This window comes from Aspergillus ibericus (assembly GCF_003184845.1).
Source record: "Aspergillus ibericus CBS 121593 unplaced genomic scaffold BO80scaffold_24, whole genome shotgun sequence".
Taxonomy (NCBI): Eukaryota; Fungi; Ascomycota; class Eurotiomycetes; order Eurotiales; family Aspergillaceae; genus Aspergillus; species Aspergillus ibericus.
The window spans coordinates 180,646-194,903 of NW_020292122.1; the positions used below are offsets into that span (position 1 = coordinate 180,646).

A 14,258-nucleotide genomic window follows, 5' to 3' on the forward strand; every position below is an offset into this window, starting at 1 on the left:
GGCATGCATGACCCACGATCGGGAGATCCTCAAGGGCTCTCAGCAGTCAGCAGTCAGCAGTGCAGCAGCCTCAGGGATAGCCGGACCAACGTTGACCCGACCCAGCCTCGTGGACTCGGCTTCCTTATCATTCCCGGTTTAGCGTTGACGCAGCTGCCGCGGTGATAGGCTCGTCATGACTAAGATAAACGCCGAGACAAATAGGGTTACAACCTTACCACCGCCGCTAAACCACAACCGGTCCTGGCCTTGCTCGAGCTTATCACCTGTGGTGCAAACCAACCCAATCAGACCAGGGGAAAATCTGCTTCCCCACCATTATCTCTGGGCACCCCCACCGATGGGTTTTCTTATCACAGTCACGTTTAAACCTGTTAAGCTAAGCGGGTGCAAATCTTTGCCCGGCGCGTGCTCAGGCGCCACCCCCCCCCCCCGGAATAAAATCCTGCGGTTGCCGGCATCAACCGTTCCTTCTCTCTCTCCTCCCCTCTCCTCTGGTCCTTAACTGGATCGGACGAGCATTCCCCTTCGGCATCATGGCTAGGTTCGGCAGTCGTGCGGTCTCCGCGATCGAGCTGGAGTCCAGCCGGGACTCGCGGTGGTCTAACGAAGGTCGGAAACCCTAGATTCTGCCTGTGCCTGGGCACGCGACTTACCTCTTGCAGATCTGCTTCCCACGCCCCCGGAGCAGTGCAGTAAGTTATGGCCTGTCCAGCGCCGCAGCCTGTGCTAATGATGCAGCCTGGCGCTGGTGGAACTATGTGTCGTTTTACTGGTCTATTTCGTTTACGAACTGGACCTTGGGATCGGTAAGTGCGTCGTGCCTGTTGCCTGATCCATGCTGATTTGCGTAGACCATGATCGGTATCGGTCTCAACTGGTGGCAGGCCATCGTCGTCATCTTCGTCTCTCAGATGATTTCCTCCGTCGCCATGGCGTTCAACTCCCGCGCTGCTAGTGTCTATCATCTCGGGTTCCCGTGTGTCGGCCGCAGTGTGTTTGGAATGTGGGGAAGTTACTATTTTGTCGGTGCCCGAGCGGTGCTGGCCATCGTGTGGTTTGCCGTGCAAAGTACGTTCAATGTCTATCATAGCAAAGGCTAGGCTAACCCGCGCAGTGGATTTCGGAGCTGAGTACATGTACAACATCCTCCGGGCGATTTTCGGACACCATTATACCGACATTCCCAACCATATTCCGGCGAGTGCGGGTATCACCACGCAGAAGATGCTGGCCTTCTTCCTCACCTGGCTGGCGCATTTGCCCTTCTGCCACTTCCGGCCGTACCAGCTGCGCAAGTTCTTCATCTTCAAGACTCTGATCTCGCTGCCTGCCATGTTCGGACTGTTCATTTTTGCCATGGCCAACACCAAGGGACATCTGGGAACGATGTACGCGGCGTCGTCTCGCTCGTCGACTGCTACGGCATGGATGATCATTTCGGGTATCAACAGTGGCCTGGGGTGAGTGCAGCCCCTTGATTGTTCAAACAACCACGCTGATTAGATAGTAACACCGCCACGTTGATCACGAACCAACCCGATTACTGCCGCTGGGCCCGAAGCCGACAGGCCCCTCTGTGGACCCAGCTGATCTCCAACCCGATTGCCGTGACTTTGTCTGCGAGTCTGGGTATCTTGGCCACCTCCGCCATCAACAACAAATACGGCACCGATATTTGGTACGCCCTCTTCGACAGTATTGCTGTATCCTGCTAACTGCTCAGGAACCAATGGGATCTGATGGAATTCATCCTCGACCGCTACTGGTCGGGTACTACCCGATTCGCCGTGTTCCTGGTCGCCTTTGCCTGGCTGGTGCAGATCATGGGCACCAACGTGGCGGCCAACATGATCTCCTTCGGTGCCGACTCCTCGATGTTGTTCCCCCGGTTCATCAACATGCGTCGGGGCCAATACATCGTGCAGACTCTGGCCTGGGCCGTGGTTCCCTGGGAGATTCTCACCTCGGCGTCCAAATTCGAGGACTTTCTCTCGGGATACGCCTTGTTCATGGGTGCTGTGGTCGCCATCATGGTGTGCGAGTGTACGTCCCATCCATCCATCCATCCATCCATCCATCCATCCATCCATCCATCCATTCCACCCCATGCACAGCACTGACAGCAGCAGACTTCATCTTCTCAAAGGGTAACATCTTCATCTCCTCCCTCTACGACGGCACCAAACTCAACAAAAACTACCGCTACACCGGCGGCTGGAACCTCCAAGCCGTGATCGCCTACATTATCGCCATTGCCCTGCCATTCCCTGGTTCGTCCCATACCCTCTTCCCTTGCCCGTCCCCTACCCCCCAAAACCACCCACTAACCACGAAGCAGGCTTCGTCGGCTCCCTCGGCGCCAACGTCTCCACAACTGCCACCCGCATGGGCGACCTGGGGTGGATCCTCTCCTTCATAACAGGATTCGTCTGCTACTACATCATCTGCACGTTCTGGCCGACAGAGAACCACCGCATTATCAAAGAGCAGGGGTACACGTGGGAGCAGACGGCGAAGGATGATAACGGGGAGTTTTATCTGAATGGGGCGAATGTTGGGGGGGTTACGTGTGAAGAGGTGGTGGTGGAGAAGGGGGTTGAGAAGGTGGGGGTTTCGTGAGATTGTATAGTATGGATGGTGGGTGGGTGGTGGGATTGATGCATGGATGGATTAGAAGGTTAGGTTCGGTTAGACTATTTATTTTATCTTACTTGGCTCTGGATAGTGATAATGGATTTCATTGATGAATGTTGCCTTGTTAGGTGGTGTGTCGGGTAGGTGAATTTGGCTGTGGGGTCGGTGGTGAAGGAAATCAATTCCTCCTTATGGGGGTAAGGTAGGTAACTATTGGAAAGGATTGACAAAGTGCACGTGATATATTCTTGAATAATCCAACATTCATCTAGATCACATGATAGTGAAAAGTACCAGCCCTAAGCATCAAGAACAATCTGATATTACTTTAATCTACTGCACCACATACCCCTGATGACACTAGGTCTATCATCCCCATAACCCAACATGAGCTTCCAATCTATGACATCCACACCATTTTGCACCTATCAACACCGGCTCAACCAGCTTTACCCTTCAACACCAACGGTTCAACCGTGTCACCAATAGACATCGCAGCAGTTAAACACGCTCTACCCAACACCATACATGCAGCATATAGTGCCGGATCAACCGTACCAACGGATCAACCGTGATAGATCCAGGTCCCGCCTGACCCAGAACAATAGACACACGGAGGTCCTGCCTCTCCTCTCCTCCCTCACCCCTCAAACCGACACAGATTCATCCCTACCACCCTCACCACATTCCCCCCACCCCTCCACACTCACACTCACACTCTCCTCTCCACTCCGTTCCACACAATCAGACCCCCTTCCCTTCTCCACCCCAACCGGAATCTCCACCCCCCGTCCAGCACCTCCTGCATGGGGGGTAGGACTACCAGTCGACCGTCCCCGAATACCTCTCCCTCGACTCCTACCTACCCCTGCCTTTACCTCTACCCTTGCCCCTACCAGTCCCAGCACCACTACCAGACGGGGGAAGGACCCCAGAAGTGAAATTCCCTCCCTTTCGTCGTCGGGGTTGCTGCTTTCCTTTTCCTTTTCCTTTTCCCTTCCTGGGGTTGGGCGTCTCGGGCGCGGGGCGGTTCGACCAGGTGAGGTAGCCTTTTAGGCATGCGCGCCAGGATCTGATTTTTTATTAGTATATGCGTAATTATAGTATAGGAGCGTTGATGTCTTGAACTGAGTGGTTGTTTCCTGGGGGTGGGGGAGGGGTGATTGATATCATACCGTGCCCTAATCCGTACGCTTCGGGCATGAGTAGAATCATCCCCCCCCCGACGAAGGCAACATAGGGCATCTCAGTGCAGTATATATACAGACCCCTAATCGAAAAAACGGGAATACTCACAAATTAAACCTCGTCCTGATCATGGTCGCAATCTGAGTATTCCCCAAAAACATCGCCATCCTAACCGCGGCCTTCGCATCGGCAAGCCACTTCCCCGGCGGATACGCCCTCTCCGCGACCTGCGAAGCCAACAAAGCCCTAACCACGGCACTCAAGCCCAACGTCGCGGCCAGAAACAACTCAGTCCGATTAAACCCACTGCGGGCATGAAAATGCACACCACACGAGATCAGCCAACAAGCGGTGAATTCATTCTTCTCGAGAATGGCCATATGCAAGACGGTCACGTCCCAGTCCGTGTCCATGGTGAGGAGATGGGGTGCTTTTTCGAGGAGGAATTGGCAGGACCAGCGGTCGCCTAGCGCGGCGGCGGTGTGGAGGAGGGTGTGGCCGGAGGCAGAGCGAAGGTCGATGGTCTCGGGGTGGTGGTCGAGAAGGTATTCGAGGAGGAGGGAGGGAGCTTTGGTGCCGTAGATCATGTTCTGGGTAGGGAAGCGGGAGATGGACGCTTCATGGCTGAGGAGGAGTTCGAGGATTTCCTGACGGATGTGGGGGCATTGAGGGCCGGTGTTGGAGGGGGAGAGGAATAATTGATCGAGTTCGGGGATGGTGGAGGGGTGGTAGCCGTCGGGATAGGCGCCTTTGGAGAGGAGGAGACGGGCGATGGGGATTTGGTGGGAGATGAGGGCGAGGTGGAGGAGACAGTTGGAGTTCGGGTCCAGGGAGTTGATCGGGATGGAGGTGAGGAGGGATTCGACGTGGTTGAGGTCGCCGGATTCGATGGCCGTGACGATTTCGGGGGAGTCGTGGTGGGACAAAGTGCAGGGGCGGTTCCATTTGCCCGTGGGCTCCATCCCGATCTGGGAGGGGAGGGTTGGATCGCTGGGCAGGGCGTCGATCCAGGTTTTGCGGCGCAGGGTGGTGGTTATGTGGATGTAGTGGCGACGGTTGGTTTTGGAGAGGCGCGCGATGGCTTCGGGGAGAAATAGGCGGTTGGGGAAGATGTCGTGGATTTCGTCGGGGAGGGCAAGGAGGGCGGGGCTTGCCTCGGGGATGGGGCAGTCGAATGGTTGAGGGGAGGACGGCATGATGGGTGGTTTGGGGAGAGTGGAGATGAGGATGGGTGGCCATGGTGGAGATTTTGGATAGTATGGTTTATATGTTGATGGGGTGGGGTAGGGTTAAGGTTGTTGGAGGTAGGTAGAGTGTTGAGGATTGAGTAGATAGAGAGGATGGGCTGAGGGATTTCTTTGTATGGGAAGTACCGGCAGAGGATCAAGGGAGACAGGGATAATCCCGTGTGAGACGTTGATTTGGGCAGTGGGCGCAGTCCAGGCCATCGCGAAAGATGAATCCCGGTTGGGATGGATGGTGGCTTGCAGTCGGTTTCGGAAAGGGACGATATAAATGTTGGACAGTGATGGTTGGTGGAGTATGTTATCCTTGCACGGGAGATGCCGTTGGATAAAGGCATGGTGCGCATTGTTGATGGTGGATACCGTAATTGAATGCTGGGTGAAACATCAAGGCTGTGACGTTTTGTAGCAGATGAAGTTTATTTGTCGCAAAGACCATGAATGGAATCCTCCTAAGTGCGGTGTTAGGGCGCTTCCGATAGACCACCAACCATCAGAAGGCAGGCGACGGTTGAGCTCATAGGATCTCCTCATGATTCTTTCAGAACCTGTCTGTGCCATCATTATTGACCAGGTCGGAAGTTAGGGCTGCATCATCAGGTCAGCCCACATTCTATCCTTACAGTATACGCCTCGACCAGAGTAGCGCACCAACATGTTTCATATTATCATTTACGCATCGTGTCAACCCGACGATGTAGCAGTGATTGGATTATGGCACCCTCGCAGTTAGCTTGGAGTGTTAAATGTGCTAGAACGGCTATGCTTGACCTCCTGTGCGCATCATTCCATCCACCCATTTAGACATCTCACTCAACCACCAGTCCATAAAAAAAAACAATCACAACTCCCACGTCCCCTCCACCTCCCTCGCCAACTTCCCCGCCATCCTCAAATCCAAACCCGACCATTTCCCCGGATCCATCACCGCATCCACATAATGCCTCATCGCCAACACCATCTGCCTGGCCCACTTCTCCGGCGAGACAAACCCACACCCAGTCGCCAACGGCGTCATGAGCACACTCTCAATCCTCTCTGCTTCCTCCGCACCCCGATTATGTCTCTCCACCGCACAAAACAAACTCCAAAGACACTCATACACGACCTCGCGATCCCAGCGCGTATCCTGGGGTACTCTCATCGTCGGACACAGGGCCAGGTATCTCGTGTTCCAGATATTCCGCGACAGCGGGGTGAATTCCTCCGGGATGGGGATTAATCTACAGGACCCCGGGGGCAAGAAGCCGCGATATTCATCGTAGAGGATGGATTGCACGTGACGGGTCAGAGCGAGGTAATCTTGCTTCGGGGAGAAGGCGCGGGAGATGGCGTCGTCAAAGCCGCCGTCGAGACGGCCGTAGGAGTTGGCGGGGGAGACGATGGCGTCGAAGGTGATGGAGGTGGTGGTGGAGAGGTACGACAGGGAGCAGTTGTGGATGGTGATTTGGGGGAAGTTGGTGGTGTTGGTTGTTGGGGAGGAGAGGAGGGTTTGGAGGGTTTGGCTGAAGTGGTCGTCCATGCAGAGGAGGTGGATGTGGGGGAGGGGGGATGCCATGTTGATGTTGTTTTGGGGGGAGTAGATGGGGTATGATGGTTGCAGTGAGGGTTGTGTGGTTGAGGGTATGAGGGCCTTTTATGTGGTATGTGGCGCGTGCAGCCTGGCCCCACTGGCTGTTCCGGTTAGTGCTGACAGGAGGCTGTGTGAGGTTGATTGCATGACATGTAAGGTTATTCGGGCATCCTATTCATAGGAATTATGTACATGATGCAGTCACAGCTTCTGCAGGAATACCTCCTGATTGGTCGCTGCTACCTTGCCAGCCAGTTCTTCCAAAATGTCCCTCTATTTGATGCGATCAATGGCAGGCAGTAGTTGTCGTGCACCTTTTCAAGATTCCTATACAGAACCCATCCGACTTCGCTACCACCACTGATAAGGAAATGTAAGGGTATGAAATTTTCTCAGTCAAAATAATCTAACGACGGGAAAGTGGATGGAATTGATATGCTCGAGACATGGTAGGTGATGGACTCTCGAAGAAAGTGTGAAGAGTCAACACTGACTGTTTAGCCCAGGTCATGCAGCGTGGATACAGTCATGTGAATATACAGCCCCGTTCAATTCACCTGGGCATTGCTTACCTTGAGCCCTGTCATCCAGCGTTGATAACGTGCTCCTGGCTGTAGTGATCATTTTTGTCTTGCTTTTGTTCTCCAAATCTTTTCATTTACATCATCCTCGCTGTCTGACAGATCTCCTCACAAGGTAATGAATGTATTCGGAATGGAAGTCTACTTCTGGATCGTGATTGGGATTCTATAGTGTGAGTGGGACTAGCAGACCCTTAATCGTTACTAGGTCGTGGCCGCAGGCCACGACCTACGGTCTCGCACACAGCTCAAGGCATTCCGAAACGCATTTTCTTACTAAAGCAGACAACTCTCTCTAAATTACATGAATAATGTACGTAAGCTCTGCAAGTTATATAAGAGGCACGTAGGACCTCACGTAGGGCCTCTGAAGCTATTCAGAAAAGTAAGCTGGAAGTAAAAAAAACAACGGAGAGAAACGGCAGAACAAAAGTCACGTTATCCATGAAAAATAAAAGCCAATAAGAAGCTGAATTGGTGAAATTTTTAGACCAATGAGAAGCGAACGGGCTGGCAACAGACCTAGTAGGAGGCTAGGAGCAAACCTAGAGTTACTCAGCGCTTCGTAAACAACAAACAGTCAAGATCGACTAAGTGGAGTAATTAGATGTGTGGAGTGAATTGAGATAACCAGCACTCCGAGGTGCAGGACATCAAAAATAGCCCTCAGTGAGGATTCTCGGGGTAATACACGTATAAGCATCATACTGAGCAGTCATATCTACATAAAGTCCCCCAGCTTAGCTGGACGCGTTACTCCACCCGTCCAGGTTGACCGTGACGGGTTTCCGACCGGCTCGGGTGATAATCCATTCCACATCTTGATCAGATGGGTTCACTTCCTGGTGTTCAGTGTACCTACACAAGACGATTAGATTCTATCAGCCTGTATGCTTCCAGAATGACTATGACATACGCAGGAATGATGGCAAAATCACCCGGGGCAAGGTCTTTCCGCTGCTTGCCACCATCGAAGACGATAGAACCGCGGCCTTTGGCGGCATATACCACCGTGTCTTGCTCACCGTGATGGTGAACGGCTGACGAGGAATGTGGCTGGGCGCACATGACTGGCAAGGGTTAGCTGTTGTAATAAACTTCGTCAAGGGTTCTATGCCACCATGGACCTAGGATAGGGATAGGGACATACTGACCTAATGCGCATAGCTGATCTGACTTGTCAACAATCGCTCCCTTGCGAACCATCCCCTCTGTATGACCTCCTGTATCTCCAGTCATTATTCAATTCTTCTCATTCAACAATGGCAGTACTTGCCGGTGGCTTCATTCAGCTCAGAAGCTCGCGTCACGTCGACTGTGTTAGCCATTTTGCAGATCCGAAGTCAACCGACACTGTCAATGTGTTTGCAGGAATCTCCCACATCTGCTTTGGGATTTTATATGCGTCGATGCAACCCCACCATGCTGAATCATGCGATGACATCATCGTCCACTCATGCGAAGATTCAAGATTATATCGCGAATATTTCTGCCTAGCATCGGCCGAGTAGCCCTGAATCTCTCAGACACAGTAGCCGCAACGTCTGAAGATGAGATACAGCTAAAGTTGTGGAATGATTTCTGTTCCTCAATTCAACACAGCTCATCTATACGGTCGCGTGCCAAGCTCATGTCTGGGCTTGGTTAGCCCACCGTGCTGAATGTGAGTCGCTCAGACGCGATTGCCAAGAGGCAAGATGTGTGTGGTGGGCCAGATAAGTGGTTCGGACGTTGAAACTGGGAATGGGAACTTGCAGTGCATCAGCCATCAAGGATTGAAGTCACCGTCAGCATGGGCTGCTTTCTGGTCTTTCATGACTCTGATTGGTTGCAGAAAATGCCCTCCTTGCTGCCTTGTCGCCTTAGCTTTTCGCCCTTATGCCTGAGGCGTAACACTTATGCAGTGATGTCCCATTGCTGACTCAGCTACGCGCTGCATGGCTTCTTCCCAAACCGGAAATCCCCAAACATCACTTCTTCGACCATTTCCATCTCCTGTCCGTCCTCTATCTTCCATCATCTTGCATGAATACCCCCATGACATCTGTTTATGCTCTATTCCGAATGCCATGTATTCCTTCCAGATCCCAATCACAATCTCTCCGCAACAAACCGTGGTCCAAGGCTCATGGCCATCCTTCGATCTCGGTAAAATTATATGGGATCATCCAGATCATCGGTACTATGTACAAAGAGCCGCACCTGCAGCAGTACCATGCCGCTGCATTGTCGATCCGATGGATGTTACACAGAATCCCATTGTGTCGATCTCCCGCCGCCAACTGTGTTACACGAGCTGCTTCGGAATGTCTTGGATCTCGGAATGATCCTATAAGTCTCGGATGGTCGTGCATCATCAAAAGATTTGACAGCTTGGGCGTGGGTGGCTTCCGAACTGGTATATTGATTGAAACGATGAATATCCAGTGGATTTGCCAGCTGCATACGGGACAAACACCTCTTGAAAGTTGCATTGTGACAATCGTTGGGAAGTAGAAGTATCAATTTTATCAGACCGATCTATGTCAGTCATCCAACATTTGCCTTTCAGGACGACGGCTAATGCAGTTTCTTGGCAGATGCGCTATTGATCACACTAAAACACTGTTTCCCAAGCCCACGGGTATGGTGATAAACGCCCATAATGGTGGACACGGAGGATGCCGGGACTTGGGCGTTCACGAAACTTGAGTAATGTAAGGCACCCTCTGCATAAAGCGATTGGGCTGTTCGTGTAGCGGATTGTTGCATTGATCGAGTCTTGCTTCGGAGTCATGCATATACAACTAGTGGGATGCCGCAATATCACTATACTACTGATGGTTATGAACAAAGAGCTATTGACTGGGCTCCGGTTACACGAAGCGCCCAAAATGAACCAATGAGCTACATAAGCGACGAAAAAGGTATGCCCGGTAGCTTATCATTCTATTCATTTGATCAGTCGAGTCGTATCACTTACTGAGCCTGAGTGTTTATTGAAAGCGCACCTAGAGGGTTGCGACATTTCGCGATACATCGGACATTCCTAGCAATACATATACCTTTACAAGACACAAAGTCCACCACCGCGTTTGTGGACCGAATGGATAGTGAAACCCCAGCATCCTCACTTTCGACTCCGAACATGTCTCAAGATCTTGACCGCCCCAGAGAATATTCGATTGAGGTTGACATAGAAGGCAAGTTTCCTTCCCCAACGCACTCACCCCAAGAAAAATAACGGCACAAACGTTGCAGAGAGCTAACGGCCGCCAGATACCTCCGAAATCAGCTCATTTGTCAACCACCTACGGACCGAAACCATCGTCATCCGCACGCACAATCTATCCTTCCACGTCCACCGCGGACTCCTAGAGGAAAAGTGCTCCGCACTCTACAACTACCTCACCACACCAGACTGGAACAGCCCTCCAAGCGAATCCCTCTACATCAACACCAGCAACGAGGTCATGTCCTCATTCCTCCAGTGGCTCTACACCGACACCTACCCCATCAAACACAACCCCCAAGATGCAGACAATACCTCCACGACAACCACCGACGCCAGCACCAACGAATTCACCATCTCCCTGATGCACCACACCCGCACCTACATCTTCGCATACGTATACCAGATCCCCATCCTGAGAGATCTTGCGGCGAAACATGTCACCAAGATGGTTGAAGCCCACAAATCATGGGCGGAAGATACTACCCCGCTCTTGATGGCAACCCGATTAGCACTGGTGACCTTGCCAGATGCTGACCCATTGGTTTGTGTTTTCCGGGCAATCATACTAACATATATGGAGATGTGGCAGACACCGGGCTTTATAGCGCTGATCAAAGAGTTTCCAGACTTTGTAGTGACCTCGATGCGTTTGCTAAAACATTTTCAGTCACGGCCCAACCTCCCCGTAGGGGATGTTGCGATGAATTGACTTGTGCAATTGTTTCCACGCGGAGGTGATATCTGATTTCCTTGCTGTACGCTGCGTGCGCCATGTTATCTAATGCATCCGTCTTCTATCTCTATCCTCCACGGTAATTCCAAACTTGTAACGCATCCACCAACAAACCACACCATTCCGACATAATCTCCGAACAGCCACCTGTACTCCATCGCGCCCATTCCCCAACCTTCACCCCCATCTGAAACCAACCCTAGAAGCCCCTAAAGCTTCCCAATTTCTGTGTCCTAACTCTCCAACTCCTAAGCCCTAAGTTATTAGTACCACCTCTCCCACTCTCGTAATTTCCCTAACCATGAGCTCTCATCTCATCCCACAGAACGATCCAAACTAACATTAAAAACCCCATATTCAACCCGACCCTTCAGGTTTTTTTAATCCTCCAATTTCACTGATTGTTCCGACCGTACATTTCCTCCACAAAGGGGACATATCTACCATTGTAGTCTATTGAATCGAGCATATCCTTTTCCACGACGGCTGTCTACGTGATGAGAGTGTTCGTGTCGAGGATAATCATGTTTCCTTGATTACGGATCCTTTTTGCTCGTTATCTACCTAGTCCCAGAGATATCTTGTATCTGAGGTACTATTCATTTCTGAATATCGTCAAGGGGTTGTTGTTGTGTTGTTGTTGTTGTTGTAGTACCATTGACATATATTAGAACCGTAGAAAAGACAGCGGACTATAATTCATAGTTCGAACTGACAAAGGCAACACTCAAGCTCTACAAGAATATGTATTCTCATGACTTCTACTTCGACCCGCGAAGTTTATTATTTGATATAGACATCCATGTCCGTCTGGCGGCTGCGTGCTCTGCCGCACAGTACATTCCCCGTATTTTCCACCGACGTCTTTATGTCCAGTATTTTGTTTTCGTGATATTCACGTTTCTGTTTGTGATCGGAGTCTGGTATTGGTGCCGCGTGGAGTAGCATCTGGCTGAGTGCCACTGAAACCGGACTCGGGAGTTCCGTGAGGACTGTTCGAATCGTTACCCTCAACCTTCTGGACTCAATATGAAATATACTGGATAGAGGGAAGTGAGGAGTGCCAGTACTCACCTGTCGTAACGCCATTCATTCCACGACACGATGGCCATGGAGCGGTGCAGACGGAGCGGTGCAATCTCCTCATAGAACTACTTACTGGTTGGTTTGATTAGCTGAGAAAGCTAGCTCAAGTCCACTTTCAGCGATTGATAAACCGAGATCGCATCTGTCCGCTCGTGCGGCCTCTGCCAGAGGAGCGCATTGAGCAGGCATTTCCCGATCGGCCCACACGCTTCATCATTCAGATATACCAGATTTTCACTGAGCTTCGTGATAAACGCGCGAGTCGGCGGATTGATCAACGATTTCAAATGATCTCCCATGAGGAAGTCATGCAATCTTTGGGGCGAGCCTTCCCATGATGCTCGATGTAGACGGAGGATCTCGTCCAGCGCCGGCAATTTGTCGATGAAGGCGTGTCTCAGAACCGGAACCAACGAGTAAAAGGTCTCCTGCAGTATCACAACCAAAATAAGTAGACAAATCAGTCGATGATCTTGTGCGCCAGAAGAATCCCCCTGTGGCGGTGGAATGCTCGAATCATTGCCCAGGAACAGTATGGTATCATGGAGAGTAGGGTACATGTGTAGTCCTTGGAAGGATTTCGGTTTGTTGTGAGTAAATCGGAGCTGAATGGCGGGATGTACGGCGGAGGGAACGAAATACTCGGAGATTTCCCAGGCATGGGCCGAGGGGGAGAGTCTGGATGGCTCGGACATGGAGAAGGCCCTAGGATGCAAGTTCTCGTTAGACCTCCTGAACAATACGGACCGTTGTACACTCACAGAAATAGAACCATATGCAGACGCCAATTCGATTTGAATGCCTTCAGCCCGCCTCTCGCCCGGAAGACGCTCAGGAGACCGTTTCGATGCGCGCGCCATTGGTCGTCCAAGGCCCAATACTTCTGTGATGGTAGGTGAATGAGCCCCGCACATAAACAGTCTTATGTTCCCTCAACGCATACCTCGAACATTAGCAGACGGGCGATCGCAGCAAGGGTCTCATCCTGTGTCGATCGTCTCTCATCCGCCAGCCACTTGGCGATGATGCCCACGGCCAGGGTTCGAAACTTTTCGGACTCCAAGGACTTGGTCTGTCCATGGCGGTGTGCGACATGGGCTGCGGCATGTGCCATCAAGGCACAGAACGAGGCACTGTTGGACAAGTCCATGGGGAGCCAGACATCGCGAATGGGGTCGAATCGGGTGTTGAGGAAACCGTCGGGCGTGAGACTGGTGTGTAACTCGAGCCCTGCTCGCCGATTTCATCATCAGTGAGATCGTCGTCTGGACAGGAATAGGCCAACTCACACGAGTAAAAGATCGTTTGATCCTTGGGAGAGAGATCGATGGGGAACTTGGTGGGAGGTGCCGGAAAGATGGAAATGTTCGGCGCCTGAGCCCCGTTGCTGCCAGGGCGTTGGGGAGTGACATGCCCAGACACTATTTTCCACCCATCGTCTAGGGAATCTGGGGACTTCCCCTGGGCCACATCCGCCTGGGATTCCCCGCTTTCTGAGCCACACTCCTTGGGCAGGAGAGTTCTCAGCTGAGGTCGGGAGATCCTGACCGAACTTTGCAGAGCCTGGTGTCGTCGTCGCCAGAACTGGCGCATGGCATGGCTGCGCGTCCCGGGTTGGTCCTTCCCAAAGACAAACTGGTACTCGGTGATGCCTGGATCGGAGCCAGGGCCTCTGCTCATGGTGGTGTGATCGATAGGGCATGCTGTCACCGCATGAGGGGTGACCGCGAGATTCATATAGTTCTTCACCGAGAAAAGAAAAGAAGATGCAACGGGTCCAGGTGGACGGCATCCTGGCGGGTGAGGGGTGATGGTCTGGTCTGCTTAAAGGGTTCGGCAGGGGGAACGAGCCCGTCGAATGCACGGGGTGACGTGGTTCAATGGGCCCAAATGGCCTCAACCAAAGTGGACAGCGCTATTTCCCATTCTCATCCTGGGGGACCGGACGATGTCCGAATTTCGCTGCAGCCAACGATAAGGATTGAGGGTAGACGCGCGAAGT

At 52.1% G+C, this 14,258-nt stretch overlaps 6 protein-coding genes across 6 annotated transcripts; 2 read left to right on the forward strand and 4 right to left on the reverse strand.

Moving 5' to 3' along the window:
• Positions 1 to 454: 454 nt before the first annotated feature.
• On the forward strand, positions 455 to 2,622 carry BO80DRAFT_408852 (uracil transporter; the record flags this gene model as incomplete). Its single annotated transcript, XM_025717861.1, has 9 exons — positions 455 to 612; positions 666 to 695; positions 742 to 809; positions 855 to 1,071; positions 1,118 to 1,463; positions 1,511 to 1,681; positions 1,727 to 2,046; positions 2,133 to 2,273; positions 2,339 to 2,622. Exons 1-9 carry the CDS (start codon positions 537 to 539, stop codon positions 2,620 to 2,622), a joined length of 1,653 nt encoding a protein of 550 aa, XP_025574445.1. The 5' UTR covers positions 455 to 536.
• Positions 2,623 to 3,471: 849 nt separating this feature from the next.
• BO80DRAFT_476560 (ankyrin repeat domain-containing protein) lies at positions 3,472 to 5,139 on the reverse strand. Its single transcript, XM_025723235.1, has 2 exons — positions 3,934 to 5,139; positions 3,472 to 3,709 (listed from the first exon to the last, which is right to left on the reverse strand). Exons 1-2 carry the CDS (start codon positions 5,019 to 5,021, stop codon positions 3,496 to 3,498), a joined length of 1,302 nt encoding a protein of 433 aa, XP_025574446.1. The 5' UTR covers positions 5,022 to 5,139; the 3' UTR covers positions 3,472 to 3,495.
• Positions 5,140 to 5,701: 562 nt separating this feature from the next.
• Positions 5,702 to 6,666, reverse strand: BO80DRAFT_425912 (uncharacterized protein). The gene has a single exon (XM_025719636.1). The coding sequence runs from the start codon at positions 6,625 to 6,627 to the stop codon at positions 5,911 to 5,913; it is 717 nt and encodes a 238-aa protein (XP_025574447.1). The 5' UTR covers positions 6,628 to 6,666; the 3' UTR covers positions 5,702 to 5,910.
• Positions 6,667 to 7,576: 910 nt separating this feature from the next.
• On the reverse strand, positions 7,577 to 8,961 carry BO80DRAFT_383849 (RmlC-like cupin). The gene is made up of 4 exons (XM_025716932.1): positions 8,500 to 8,961; positions 8,378 to 8,446; positions 8,140 to 8,293; positions 7,577 to 8,081 (listed from the first exon to the last, which is right to left on the reverse strand). The coding sequence occupies exons 1-4, from the start codon at positions 8,549 to 8,551 to the stop codon at positions 7,964 to 7,966; spliced, it is 393 nt and encodes a 130-aa protein (XP_025574448.1). The 5' UTR covers positions 8,552 to 8,961; the 3' UTR covers positions 7,577 to 7,963.
• Positions 8,962 to 10,104: 1,143 nt separating this feature from the next.
• Positions 10,105 to 11,126, forward strand: BO80DRAFT_445824 (uncharacterized protein; the record flags this gene model as incomplete). Its single annotated transcript, XM_025721513.1, has 3 exons — positions 10,105 to 10,129; positions 10,482 to 11,055; positions 11,105 to 11,126. The coding sequence occupies 3 exons, from the start codon at positions 10,105 to 10,107 to the stop codon at positions 11,124 to 11,126; spliced, it is 621 nt and encodes a 206-aa protein (XP_025574449.1).
• A 1,228-nt stretch (positions 11,127 to 12,354) lies between these two features.
• BO80DRAFT_357737 (uncharacterized protein) lies at positions 12,355 to 13,936 on the reverse strand (the record flags this gene model as incomplete). The annotated part of the gene is made up of 4 exons (XM_025715854.1): positions 12,355 to 12,961; positions 13,018 to 13,139; positions 13,200 to 13,486; positions 13,546 to 13,936. The coding sequence occupies 4 exons, from the start codon at positions 13,934 to 13,936 to the stop codon at positions 12,355 to 12,357; spliced, it is 1,407 nt and encodes a 468-aa protein (XP_025574450.1).
• Between the last annotated feature and the right edge of the window lie 322 nt (positions 13,937 to 14,258).

Coding starts and splice junctions, on each gene's coding strand:
- BO80DRAFT_476560 (XM_025723235.1), bottom strand. CDS start 5,021: ATGCCGTCCTCCCCTCAACCATTCGACTGCCCCATCCCCGAGGCAAGC. Junction 3,710..3,933: donor ATCAGGACGAGGTTTAATTT/GTGAGTATTCCC, acceptor ATAAAAAATCAG/ATCCTGGCGCGCATGCCTAA.
- BO80DRAFT_425912 (XM_025719636.1), bottom strand. CDS start 6,627: ATGGCATCCCCCCTCCCCCACATCCACCTCCTCTGCATGGACGACCAC.
- BO80DRAFT_383849 (XM_025716932.1), bottom strand. CDS start 8,551: ATGGCTAACACAGTCGACGTGACGCGAGCTTCTGAGCTGAATGAAGCC. Junction 8,447..8,499: donor TGAGCTGAATGAAGCCACCG/GCAAGTACTGCC, acceptor CTGGAGATACAG/GAGGTCATACAGAGGGGATG. Junction 8,294..8,377: donor AGATCAGCTATGCGCATTAG/GTCAGTATGTCC, acceptor AACCCTTGCCAG/TCATGTGCGCCCAGCCACAT.